Raw genomic sequence first — 13,803 nt, 5'->3', positions numbered from 1 at the left:
GCAAAGTCACGTCACAATCCAGCACATAACTTCCTGCTAAACCATGCATTGTCAGTTTCACATTTCTGTGATGTGCTAATGAGCTTTAGCTTGGTACTGTAGGTGCAGCTCTAAACTTGGGAAAGAGCCAGGCTAGATGTTTCCCCTGCTTCCAGTCTTTGCTCTAAACTAAGCTAACCAGACTGACACTGGACTCCAGGACTCCACACACAGACATGAGATGAAGTGCTTTTCCATCTTCCTGTTTTATATCAACAACCCAAAGTGGAAACTGTGTTTTTAACTTAAAAAAATTCAAATATGGCAACAAAAGCTTTGCTATGCTCTGATTAGGTGGAAAGGTTAACTCCTATTTGGATTTCTGTCTTCTCATCTCACTCGAGCACAAGCAAATGAGTTGATTTCACGAAATGTTATATTTCTTAAATTGTAAATTGAGACCTCAAGTTCAAAGGTGTATTTCTTTTACTATTGATCCCATTAGAATGCAGTCATACTTAGTCATGTGGCTAAGTTTGAACTGCATCCATGTGTCTGCTCAGCCGGAATAAAACCAAAGTCCCCAAAACTAAACTATTCTTTCAAATTTTCCAATCACCTCTGTTTATTCAGAACTTTGCAACAAGTGATTTTTATTTATATAATAATGTCAATTGATTTAGGAAATAAACTATTTTGAGCAGGATTTATGGATCTTCACGGCCTAAAGAACACAAAGTACAGCAACAATACAATAAGGTTTTTACATGATGGAATAGTTTTTTCTATGGATGGATGCTGGTTTTCTTGTCCTGCTGCTGAGTGTTTGAGTATCGTTAGTCAGTATCATGTGTTTGTTTTGTGTTGGCAGGGGGAGCAGACGGCGTTGCAGCGGGCTGCTGTGGTGGGAAACAGCGACGTCATCAACGCTCTCATCCAGGAAGGGTGTGCACTGGACAGACAGGACAAGGTGCAGATCAAAAGACTGAAACACACACACATACAAACACACTCAGAGGCACTGGGGGGATTTCAAAGCCATCGTAATGACAGCATTAAAGCATCTGATAATCACAGAGGAACCAGTGTGCCTGTAATCTGCTTAACCTCATTATCACATGCAGAGTGGAGTCGTGTGTTAAGAGTCACAGTGGAACCAGACATTAAATAACACTCTTTATGTGCTGAAATATAGTGCATTAATCGTGTATTTAGTACATACTTAATGGTGTACCAGTGGGTACAACTATAATCCAGCCAGGATTACCATGCATGATTTGACAAAGACCCTTTCCTATAAGTCACAAAGTCTAGTTACAAAGGAAGAGAATCTTCATAAGTATCTTGCAGATGTATGTTGCCATACAGTCGAGTGCATCAGTCTGGTGTTAATGTGTCTTTTTGTCCTGTCAGGATGGCAACACAGCGCTCCATGAGGTGTCCTGGCACGGCTTCAGCCAGTCGGTCAAAGTGCTGGTGAAGGCTGGAGCCAACACTCATGCTAAAAACAAGGTGATTCTCACCGTTCTCACCTTTCAACCCCAGCACTGACTCAACTTTAAAAGTTTCTATAAACTGTTTTCCTATAATCATTCCTTCAGCAGTGATTCAGTGCTTCCTACTTTCCAAAGATAAATTCACCAGGAAAGAAAGTCATTGTGCTACACAACAAACACATCTTTGAAGTCTTTTAAAGCAAGATTCTGTAACTTATGAAAGTAGAAATATCACATTCTTTCTCTTAGTTGAATAAGCAATAAAAACACTTATTTTTCATTACACTAAGGGGTTTTGCTGATACATAACATTTACACAGAGACACAGGAAGGAAGTGTGCACTGTATACTTCATCAGGAGACATGTTTGTAGTTTCTAAAGGAACTGACTGGAGAAGAGTCTTATCTCATGATTAGCATGTTTGTCAGATGACCAAAAGTATTCAAACACTGTGAACCTCAATAGGATAATAGAAATACATAAGTGGTATGTGTGATAGAAACACTAATAAATGATGACTACTCTGTTTCCAGGCAGGAAACACAGCTCTCCACCTTGCGTGTCAGAACGGTCACGCTCAGAGCTCCAAGGTTCTACTCCTGGGAGGCTGCAGGCCTGACAGCAAGAACCATGTAAGTGTTTAGCAGCGCTCCGCTGGGGCCTTTGCTGCTGCCGCTGGAAGCACCAGAGTTAGTGAGACGGATGCAGAAACAGCCTGCAGTCATTCAGACCAGGGGGTGTCCCTGTCTCGTAAAGAAACTTCTTCATTGCTACACTGTCATTTTGGTTACACCTGTTCCACAAACGGAACAAATGGCAGGTGGTGCAAAATAACATTGGGCCTCAATCACCAACCCTTCCCAAGAAGAAATGCATTCTTAAAACCCACTGACGCTGTCTTCACAATGTTCCCTTGTTTGGGATTTGTTCTGGGATAAGAACAGAATCTACGCACACCTGTGCACACCTGACCTGAGGCGCTTCCCTTTTTTACTGACGTGGAACAGCCTTCCATTAAAACTGCATTGTTCATTGTTTCTATATTAACAGAAGAAAACATGTGTGTAACGTGAAGGTGTTGATCGTAGTGACGTATGTATCTTCTGCAGCCCAACAGAGCTTTTCAGCCTCTATCAGCTGCTTTTCCGACCCACAACGTTTCCTGTGAACAAGTTGAAACCCTAGCTGTCCTGCCACAAGCAGCAGACAGAGTTTGAGATCCTCCTTGTCATTTTATTTTATTTTTCATTACCTTTTTCTCTCCGTTTCTTTTAATGTTACTGTTCCTTCATGAGCATTTTACACCAAGGAACAGTAACACTTGTATCTTTACACACGCTCACATTTACCTGCTTTCTATCATCCAGCGGCTTTGAAATCCACTTCCACAGCGCTGTTTACGTGGCATCGTAGTGACTTTATGAAACACTGCAGGGTACATTTGCACTTCAAACGTGCTGCGTGGCCTCACAGGGAAACAGTTGTTTCTACAACACAAATACAGGAGGAGGTTGGTGGTGATGGGTCTGAACAGCAGCCGTCCTCAGATGCACCCGGATCAGCTTAAAACACACCTGCTAATGTAATGATGTTTCCCTTCCAGCACCTTTTAGAATATACAGAAACAAGCTTAGAAGAAATCATTTCCCTCATAATGTACTCAAATTCATTTTCACATGTTGCTATGAAAACATATTTGAAATGTAATTGAATGCATCATTTTAAAATTCACTTCTTGTAAAATTGTTAATCACTAAGTGTGTTTTCCAGGCGGGGGATACGTGTCTGCATGTGGCGGCCCGATACAACCACGTGGCTGTGATCCGCATCCTGCTGGGAGCCTTTTGCTCCGTATCAGAGAAGAACCTGGTGAGTTCCTCACGAGAAACTAATCTGACCTCTAAGCACCAGCTAGATACCAGCTCCGAATCCTGTTATTGTACAACACTACCCACTTTGCCATGGGACTATTGATTAATATTTTGCCAATGTTTAAAATATCACCATTTCTTTTATTAATTTGACATGACATGTGAAGGCTGATGCATTCCCTCAATTTCTTGTAGACAGCTGCGTAGAAGGAAAAGTCCAAAGGCTACAGAAGAGGGAATTCCCGCACACTGTCGTGTCTAATGAATGTTCAGGAATTCTCTCTTCTCTTGAATTCATCTGACACCATTGTGTCCAGAATTTCATTTGTTAATGTGACACATCAAATCACATTTCTAAAGTATTTTTTATCTTGAATTGTGTTTTGGCATTAAGCATGGCACTCTGCATGAGCGAGAGCCTAATATATAAGATGAAGATAAGAATGATCACACTTGTGTGTGTGTGTGCAGGCTGGAGACACACCGCTGCACGTGGCTGCTGCTCTGAATCATAAGAAGTCAGTGCGTCTGCTGCTGGAGGCAGGAGCAGACAGCCACATCTGCAACAATGTGAGTGCCCGCAGCCTCGTCCTACATCATTAATGCTCAGAAGAAGTGTTTGTGAACTCGCTGTGCTTTTCTTCATCTGCAAGTCAGCGCACATTTCTGTGATGCTACTGAACTGCTCACTGTCCCTGCCTCCTGCTATCTATTTAAAGCTGCCTGCACGAGGCAACATTACTGTACATGTCGGCAGAAGCAAGAGGTAGCTGCTTGAAAACTATTTGAACTTAAAGATGCAGAACACATCTTCTTTGATGCGTTAAAGGGTTAACCTGCCTGACCACTGTACACCAGAAGACTTTCGGTTCAATACTAATTCATTTCCCACCACAGGAGTCAAAATGTAGCCAAGTCTCAAGAAATAGAATAGAAACAGGCCCATTGCTAACAAAGGCTGTGTAAGAGAGAGGGTGTAATTATCTGTACTATAAAGGATCACATGGCAAGCAGAGTGTGTTCACGCACTCATTTATTCCAGTGGCTTCTACTTTGCTGGTTTTTCATTCCAACACTGTCAATGTGTAACTCAACACTTCCTGCACATTTTTAAAAGCCTTTGCAGAAAGAGAGGACGCATGTTCATTCAGCCGCTCGGAGACTTTTAATGTGTTGAATTAAAGTAAGTAGTAAAAGCAACTTCATGTTTGAAAACAGTGTTTTAGAATAATAAGAAAAACAAGGAAATTAGAGAGTATGTTAGTATAACATAAACTCAATGCTGAATTTATTGAGAAGAGGTAAACATGAAGGAAGTGTTGAGTTAGCATTAACGGGATGTTCCACATCTTTTGCCATTTTGGTAAATTATAGCCCCAGACTATTTAATAATTCATGTTTCCACTTTCCTTACTCTGTGTGTGTGTGTGCTTGCGGGTGTGTGTGTTTCTGCAGGCAGGTCAGACAGCTTTGGAGCAGGCCAGAGAGCACAACAACCCAGAAGTGGCTCTTCTGCTGACCAAAGCTCCCCAGGTAAAACCAGAGACTCCACCAGTTGGAAACAAAACGCATACTTAGAGATACATTTTTGTGCTTCCAAGTCTGCTTTTATACACAATATGCAAGTCAATTGAAACAATAAGAGAAATGAACACAAACAGGTGGAAAAGCAACAACGACAAGTTTGCTTGCTTTTCCTCTTTAGTGAAAATATGCAAGGATGCAAGCGGGATGCTCTCAGAAGCATCACCAAACTGAGACTATCCCACCGGCGACGGCAAGTTCATTAATCTACCGCCTGTGACACTCACTGATCAAAATGGGTCAAAGACTCTTTTTTTTTTTACAGAACAATATCTGAAGCAAAAACCTCTGTCCTGGCGTCCGGTTGCCACCGTGTGCCCCTGCACAACAGAGCTGCGTCCAGTCTTTTTGCACAGCCGCTCGACCAATGGTTTTTAGTTGTCAAAGGTCTGCGGTGTACCAGGGAGCGGTGTGAATAATGGAGACTGTGCACGTTTTGAGGGGGGCCAGAGCATCCAAGGAAGAGGAGTGACAGTCATAGTGACTCACCAGTTCAGCAGGGGGGGAGGACTGGGGGGGGAGTTAATGAGGGTGATGATGAGGTGGGGAACTCTGCAACAGTGAGGTTAGAGGGAGTGAGACCAGTTAGCTGGTTATTCTTGCAGTATGCAGCCATCTAATAAGGTCGGTGGTGATGGCCTAGTGGTACGGCTTCCAAATACAACACCTGAAGGTTGTGAGTTCAATACCAGGCTGCCACCATTGTACCCCCGAGCAAGGCACCTAACCCTGAGCTGCTCCAGGGAGACTGTCCCTGTAGTTAGTTCACTGTGAGTCGCTCTGGATAAGAGCGTCTGCTAAATGACCTGTAATAATAATAAAAAGTAAAAATATATCTAAATAAAAAATAAAAAATCTGATTCCTTATTTTATTTACCAAGCATGCTGATCCCAGTCCTTTTGGCTCCTGTGTGTGCTCAGGTGCAGAGCTTTGTGCGTGGCAGGAGCGTGAGGAAGAGGAGAGACAAGCTGAAGGCGGAGGGCAGAGCTCAGTCAGTGCCCAGAGACGAGATGCTGCCCCGTAAGGTAAAAACTCCACCTTTTGTTTTGTGTTGGGAGTTTAAATAACAGAAATAAGGGAAAAGAAAAAGGGGAAAATGCAGAAATAATCCTAAAAACCTTGGGATGAAAGGAAGGTGAAGATATACATGAGACACCTGTGAGTCAGCAGGAATATGGAAATATTATGGATGCTGTGTGCATCATTTCAAACATATTTCCTGAAGATCTTTGGACATAGATCCTGGTCTTGCTTGACATCTTAAGAGATTTCTTTAATGTCCTGAGTGCTTAAACCCTGCTCTACCAAACCTTTATTCTCCTTGTGTTCCCTGCAGGACAGTGCCTCTGCTGCAGATGACACCCAGAGCAGTGACCGAGCTCCCTGCAAACACACGGAGGTGACCGAGTCAAACACCAGGAGGGGAAAGAATAGGAAACAGAAAGAGAAAGTAGGTCCCTGAAGTCACCTCAATTAGAAAAACACTCTCCAACTGTTGCTCGTCAAAGTTCTGGTTAGGGGAAGACAATGAGAAGCGCTCTTCTTCTAGAATTATTACTAACCTCAGGTGCTGTTGGTGTTTCAGCCATCTTTGTCCGAGCCCCTCCGCCGCAGAGAGATCAAGCACAGCGGAACTTTGAACAAGAAGAAATGCAAACTGCGAGGAGCCTCCCTTCATGCATCCATCCCTCCACATAACTATAAAGCCTATCAGCTCTACACGCTGTACCGCGGCAAGGATGGAAAGATCATGCAGGTAAGTGCAGAAACACTGCTCAGTAAGAGGAAGGATTCATGTTCAGCATGTTGTTTCTCCACAGGTTTGTGGTGGACACACCTGGGGCCTGAGTCTTGTAAAGCACTTTGTGGCTCTGCAGCTTTATTTAGGTTCAACTCTGGTGTCACGACCCTGCCTGATCTTAGCTGAGAGGGTAACTGTTACGTTCCCGATTAGTCTAGGAGGGTGGGGAAGTAACAACAAGAAATTAAATAACCCGGGCGAAGAAAGGGAGAACGAGGCAACAGATATGTAAAAGAAAACAAGAGCATTTCATTCATATACAAAGAAAAAGCTCCCCAAACAATACACACAGGGGAAACTGAAAACAACTTTCCTAACAGAAAGCGACACACCAGATACGGTAAAACAAAGTAACTCCACAAGTCGACAGTTCTGCTACACCGCTCCTTAACCACTCTAACACAGTCGGGGACCAACACCAAGCTCACACACACTGAGCAGGAGGAGAGAGAGAGAGGTATTGCCCTTCTCCCAGCCTTTTGTGCAGGCACTGATTTTGGATTGCCGGCACCTGAGGGGGCTGCCCCTGAGGAAACTCTGCATGGCTACCTGCTCCGAAACAGGTTAACTAGATCGCTCTGTCCCTGTCAAACACTATTTGACAATTTAGCAAAAAAAGTTAGTGTAAAAGACAATATGCTGGAATTTCAGCCTGTCCACAGCTGGAGTGCGTTGGACATGTTTGCTGTGTGTGTGTGTGTGTGTTGATGTTTGCTGTGTGTGTGTGTGTGTGTTGATGTTTGCTGTGTGTGTTGATGTTTGCTGTGTGTGTGTGTGTGTGTTGCAGGCTCCTCTGAATGGCTGCCGCTGTGAACCTCTCATCAGTAAACTGGAGAATCAGCTGGAAGCCACCAAGGAGGAGATGAAGACTGAAATCCACACCGTCCAAGACCTGATGAACAGCAAGATGGGCCAGCTGGACCGCAAGAACAAACACCAGGTAACACACACATGCTAACTACTTTATTCTGTTGTTTGTGTTCAAACTGCTCACATGAAAGCCGAGCAAGGTTTGCTGGAAAAGGTCACAGAGACTTATAATTATCCCTGACCCCTGACACTAGGGAGGTCAGGGGTCAAATGAAATGCATCTTCTCCCTGCATCTTAATGTCTCCCACGTCAGGACGTCTCTGCATGTTGTCTTTCACAAAATAGTGTGTGTGTGTGTGTGTGTGTGTGTGTGTGTGTGTGTGTGTGTGTGTGTGTGTGTGTGTGTGTGGGTGTGTGGGTGTGGGTCTGTGTGTCTGTGTGTGTGTGTGTGTGTGTGTATGTGTGTGTGGGTGTGACTGTGTGTCTGTGTGTCTGTGTGTGTGTGTGTGTGTGTGTGGGTGTGGGTGTGGGTGTGGGTCTGTGTGTCTGTGTGTGTGTGTCTGTGTGTGTGTGTCTGTGTGTGTGTGTGTGTGTGTGTGTGTATGTGTGTGTGGGTGTGACTGTGTGTCTGTGTGTGTGTGTGTGTGTGTGTCTGTGTGTGTGTGTGTCTGTGTGTGTGTGTGTTAAACACGTTGCAAGTCTCTCCGTACGGTTACAGTACAGGTGCCCGGCGCGGCCTTTAAATGAAGACGTCTCTTTGGCCCAATTCCAATCCAGCCGCTGCACCTTCTCCCACGTGTCCGTCATGGAACACGCCGTGTACAAATAGTTCCGTGCAAACATTTACGAGTAAACTGCGCAAACTAAGAGACATTTAATATTGTCATACAGATGTTAACAACTAAAAGGTTACATTGTATTGTTATGTTTTACTTAGGATCAAATATACTTGTGTCTAGTCTAGACAGCGGTACACGTGTTCATCTGATTGTGTAGTTTTGTACATTAATAGGGACTGTTGTGATCAAGCAGCTCATAAACTGTTCAAAACAAAAAAAAGCAATGTTTTATTAATATTATTATTATTGATAATTGTTTGTTTCTGTATTGTTGTCCTGAAGCTTGCCGCTGTACTACACGTCACTGTCACTGCCGGATTGGAATTGGGCCTCTGTGTGTCGGCCAAGCTGAACTTTCTCCCAAAGCGTTGATCTAAAACTGAGACACACACTTACACTTTGACATTTTCATTGGATTTATTGCACTCCTGATGTGTAGACTGTAGCGCTGCTACTGTAAACACGTGCATAGACTCACTTTGAAACCCAAGAAGCAGCAGCACCAGCACAAGCAGTGCGGTATCAGCTCAGTGTGGTCAGCTGCAGCGGCTGGTCGTGTGTATCTTTGCTCCTCACTCCTCAGAGTAGAGATAAGAGCATTAGAACAGCGGCCATGATGCAGAGAGTATCAGGGAATTATTAGCATGTAGCCTAAAACTTTAGCTGATCACAAGACTCTTATTGTGCTCTCTTCCATAAAGCTCCATCTTTGATGACGTCTTGTGCATCATTTTAAAAGCATTTCCTAAAAGTCCAGCATGACAGGTCTGATATATTTTTATATATTTATATATTTTGGAACTTTGGGTTCTTAACTAGAATCTAAATCATGTTCTGTGGGTTTGAACAGCAGGAGTTTCATTTCTGACTGTAATTAGTTTTGACTTAATATATTTTCAGAGTGAGACAAGTTTCCTGCTGCTAATATATTATATTTAGGAAATACACATACAAGACGGCATGTTGTAGTACAGCCACAACATATGTGTTGTCACATCTGAAGGAGCTACTGGGCATTCAGTATGATGGGAACACAAAGAATGTTGGTAGAATGACGACAACATTAGAAATATACTGTAGTAGTTCTGTCTGTGAGAAGATGCACCTTCACACACACACACACACACACACACACACACACACACACACACACACACACACACACACACACACACACACACACACACACCTTCAGGACAAAGTAGAATAATCTCTATTACAGTTACAGTAACGGTGCTTTGCCTTTGACATAATACACTCACAGTGCTGTAAGACGCTTCAGAAAAAAGCTTCCATCAGATGGCACACGCTCGCTGATGCATGTACTCCACCACTGCTGCCTGAGAAAATACAATAAAGCATAATCAACCAGAGATGACCCAATCAATAACCCAAAGTTAAACACAAGAGAGCACCATGGGAAGTTAAAGAATTCTTAGACTGAGGATCTGCAAGACTTAAAGATGTTTAACCTACAGCTGACTGTGGAACACTGCGCTGCAGAGAAGATTAGTGAGGTCCAACACTGATGTTGGCTCTCAGAGGCAGACCTCGTGTTCTTCCACTCCAGACTGGGAAAGCCATTTCATTTGACAAAGAGTTGGAAGAACACAATTGTACGGAAGCCCTAAGAGGCAACTGATAAAAAAAATACTGATCTAAAAAGTTAAGTCTCCTGTTTATGACTTAAAAACAGGAGGAAAAAAAGATTTGGCAGGTAACTTTCCACATGTCACACACACACACACACACACACACACACACACACACACACACACACAGGAGACTAAACTATTTATATCAGACTCACACCTGCTTCCACACTATTCTCTAAGTCTAAAACTGTAAGACGATGAGGACATGTGAACAACTTAACAAGGAGAGCCTCCTCGGCTGCATGTTTCTGCTCGCACTCATGATGTGCTTCACTTGTGGTTTTGCCATCAGCTCCGAGCTCTTGATAAGATGACGGTGGAGAGAGTGTCAGCAGAGAGGACAGAGTGTGTGCAGAGGATCGAGCAGCGGGCCCTGCAGGAGAGGCTGGAAGCAGAGAAGAGACAGGTAACAACCATCACTGATGCTCAAGAACGGCTCTCTATAAAGCTGCTCACAGTAACGTTTGGGTTTATTATGTGCCGAGAGTTCAAGAACAACATGGCTTTACACTCATTCTTTAAATAAATAAATATATTTATACAAATAAATAAGAAAGAGCAGCTGCCGACACACACAGGAATACAATCAAGTGCTTAAATGCTACGTCAGCGTTTCCTAGTGTTCACATTAACCACAACTTTATCAATTATGAGAAGTGCAATAATTAGCCAGGCTATGAAATGACAAATTCATTATTATTATTCCAAATAAACACACTTGTTAGTGTGTGTTTCATCGGAGTGGAGCCTGCTGTCTGTCAGAACCTCACACACTGTATCCTTCTTCAACTCACTAAAGGATTTGTAGGAATAATAAATAATAATAATAATAATAATAATAGCATAACTGATAATGTCTACATACTCAAAATGAACACAATTGAAAGTTCTACCAACCTTGACTTGTACTGTACCTTCAGAAATATCCTGACATGACGTTGGATATTTCTAATAACACACATGTTCTAACGATCAGGCCTTAAACTTGTGTCAGCAGTTCCTCTCAATACATGTGACATGTGCCCTTTAAGCAGGCGTCCCTGGTCAGCGAGCTGAAGAGCTGGTGTCTGTCCAAGCTGCACAACATGGATCTCCGCTTCAGCGGGGAGCCCGGCAGCACCGGGCTGCAGCGCTGCTCCTCGGTGGCAGAGGGCCTGAATGAAGCCGATGGAGCCGGCCTCACTGTGCTGCCCTCTGACCAGGGAGGCAGCTCCCAGTGCCTGGCGCTCCACAACAGCCCTGCCCTCCTGGACGCCAGCCAGGGGGAGCCCCGTGTGGCGGAGGGCGGCTCAGCCAACCACTACTTTGTGGTTCATGTGGAGAGCTCTCCAGGTAACGCCTCAAACTGCTCGACTAAACTAATGTAAACATTAAATCACACAGGCTCACAGAGAGACTGGCTCATCCGAACTTTATTTATCCAACTTATTCTCACAGGAAATGAACTTATCTCAACATCAGCGTTAATTACAGGATGGAAATTCATGCAAATCTAGACGGCAATACCTTGAATAAAAAAGGGGAATATTACTATATTTGCTTGAAACCAGTTATATATACCGTATACCTTTTATATGCAGTTGGATAGTGGCATGTTTTCAAACGTTTAAAGCGACATGTATTCACATTTAATTTAAATATGTGGACAGTACAGTCTACTTTATAAAAAAGATGAAAGATATACTCACCGCTGTCTCATTCCCAATTATTCTTTAAGAACATGAACTTACACCTTCATGTAACTTACACCTGTATGTATAGAGGATCTGCGATGACATGTCACACACCATTATTAATTGGGTAATTGATCATCAACATGTGAAGACACAAGACAAAAACCTTAACACGTAAAAGAAGAGTATAACCCAGATAAAGGCTGCTAACAGCGCCCCCTACTGGACTTCCAAACAGCACTGGGATCCACACACTGTCTCAAGATATTTGCTGCTAGTGGTGGCTGTGTAATTGAATGTGCTCATTGAATCTCTTCTGAACATTTAACAGATGGTAGTAAGGCTCATAATGCAGAGGTCACCTCTGCTGCAGCCAAGAGCCCCACGTCAGCTGTCCAGGTTGTGAGGCCGAAGGAGCGTCCTGTGATCTGCGCTGACACCCAGAGGAAGAACCAGGACCTGCAGGACATGGACATGGTGGAGTACGGGGCGAGGGGGGGAAGGAATTACAGAGCCAGCAGCCTGTCTCCGGCCACAGAGCGCCGCTGCAGCAGCAGGACTGATGCAGGGCCCAAAGACAGGGAGCGAGGGCGGGTCAGAGGGAAACACCACAGGAAGCATTCCCAGAGCAGGACTAAGTCTAGAGGGGCCGCAGGGGTCAGGACTCTGGAGGTCTTTGGAGAGCAGCCCAGTGAACCCTCCTTTGCTCAGGAGAGGGACAACATGCACGCTCAGGAGGTGACCCAGTACTTCTTTGAGGCGGTGTCGACGCAGATGGAACGCTGGTACGAGAGGAAGGTGCAGGAGGCTCGCTGGCAGGCCGATCAGAAAGCTCAGGCCGACAGAGCCGCTCTGATGGAGAGGATCACTTACCTGGAGGACGAGCTGCGCATGCTGAGGACTAACAGACACGATGACTGCTAACACACCTCATCTGCCACGACCAGACAACTGAGGAGATAACTGAAGTCATTATGTCCAATGCTAAATCTCATCATCATGAAATACTAAAGATGTTCCACATTCAAACCCATGTCCTGTTGGTTGTCATGGTAGCACTGTGTACATAGTTGTATAGAAACAAGGGCAGCTCTCATGCACTGTTGTAAATAAATCAGTAGATACAAAGTAATGTGTCAAAAGATCTAACTTTCCATTTATGGGATACATTATATCACGTCAACAACACTACGTGCCGTGTGCGCACATTGTGAGCCCAACCATAGACGTGTGCACCACTGTGAGCAGAGACTGTGGATGATCTGCAGAATGGAATCACTGGATCATAGTGATGGAGGGAATTACAGTCTAATAAGCTTTGTGCTGGTATCTGCCTGCTGATATCAGCCCTGTGACGAGAGGAACAACCTACTGCTTATTTATGACAATGTAGCTAAAGTGACTGTGTATAACCCCCAAAGTTTTTTATTGTTTATCAGAATCAATGGCTGATTCTGCTGAACGGTATGATTTGTATTGAGGCTGTCCATAGAATAGTTATAGAATTGTACATTATTTAAATAATATTAGTTTATAAATGGATCAAATTGATTTATTAAATAGGATTTTAAATAATGATACTAATTATATTGTATTACCTTATCCTGGCTAAAAATGAACAAATAATTGAATTTTGAAGTGGGATTGCATAAATATGTAGTTTTAATTTCAGTTATTAAAAATGTACTGGCCACCTAAAAATACAGTTACATTGATCCCTGCTCAGAGACTGAAGGAGCATTTAACATGTTCTTCCTTCCTTTCAGTTAATATTAACAACACATTAAAATAAATCCCGAGGACATTATTTGATTGTCTTTAGTTCATGTTGTGACTCTGAACAGCTGACTACATATAATGTCCTCTTCCAGAATGCCAATGTTCTGTCAACCTGGTCTCCCAGAGAAGGACAGTCCTGACGTCATGGTGCATGAAGGAAGTTCACAGTTGTGTTACAGTGTTACTGTCTGCTGTATGTTTGATGTAGTGTATGTTCATACATGTTGTTTAGTTTTACATGGATAACTCTGTGGATGTGAATAATGCGCTCTGTATGATGATGCCTTTCTTAAAAAAAAAGATCATTCCGAAT

At 43.4% G+C, this 13,803-nt stretch overlaps 1 protein-coding gene across 3 annotated transcripts in view; it reads left to right on the top strand.

Moving 5' to 3' along the window:
• Positions 1–13,802, top strand: part of ankrd6b (ankyrin repeat domain 6b) — a 47,840-nt gene extending 34,038 nt beyond the window's left edge. For 2 of the 3 annotated variants that reach the window (XM_029425489.1, XM_029425488.1), the window contains 13 exons: positions 851–949; positions 1,393–1,491; positions 2,010–2,108; positions 3,247–3,345; positions 3,819–3,917; positions 4,803–4,880; positions 5,853–5,957; positions 6,269–6,382; positions 6,518–6,688; positions 7,521–7,673; positions 10,331–10,444; positions 11,070–11,370; positions 12,043–13,802. In XM_029425489.1, the coding sequence (XP_029281349.1) occupies positions 851–949; positions 1,393–1,491; positions 2,010–2,108; positions 3,247–3,345; positions 3,819–3,917; positions 4,803–4,880; positions 5,853–5,957; positions 6,269–6,382; positions 6,518–6,688; positions 7,521–7,673; positions 10,331–10,444; positions 11,070–11,370; positions 12,043–12,635 (2,124 nt within the window). In that variant the 3' untranslated portion in view covers positions 12,636–13,802. The remainder of the gene's footprint in view (positions 1–850; positions 950–1,392; positions 1,492–2,009; positions 2,109–3,246; positions 3,346–3,818; positions 3,918–4,802; positions 4,881–5,852; positions 5,958–6,268; positions 6,383–6,517; positions 6,689–7,520; positions 7,674–10,330; positions 10,445–11,069; positions 11,371–12,042) is intronic. The other variant, XM_029425490.1, reaches the window with a different exon arrangement.
• Position 13,803: the final 1 nt, after the last annotated feature.

This window comes from Cottoperca gobio, chromosome 24 (assembly GCF_900634415.1).
Source record: "Cottoperca gobio chromosome 24, fCotGob3.1, whole genome shotgun sequence".
NCBI classification, from domain to species: Eukaryota; Metazoa; Chordata; class Actinopteri; order Perciformes; family Bovichtidae; genus Cottoperca; species Cottoperca gobio.
Note: the sequence above shows the minus strand (reverse complement) of the source record. Positions and strands in the feature narration are given on the sequence as shown.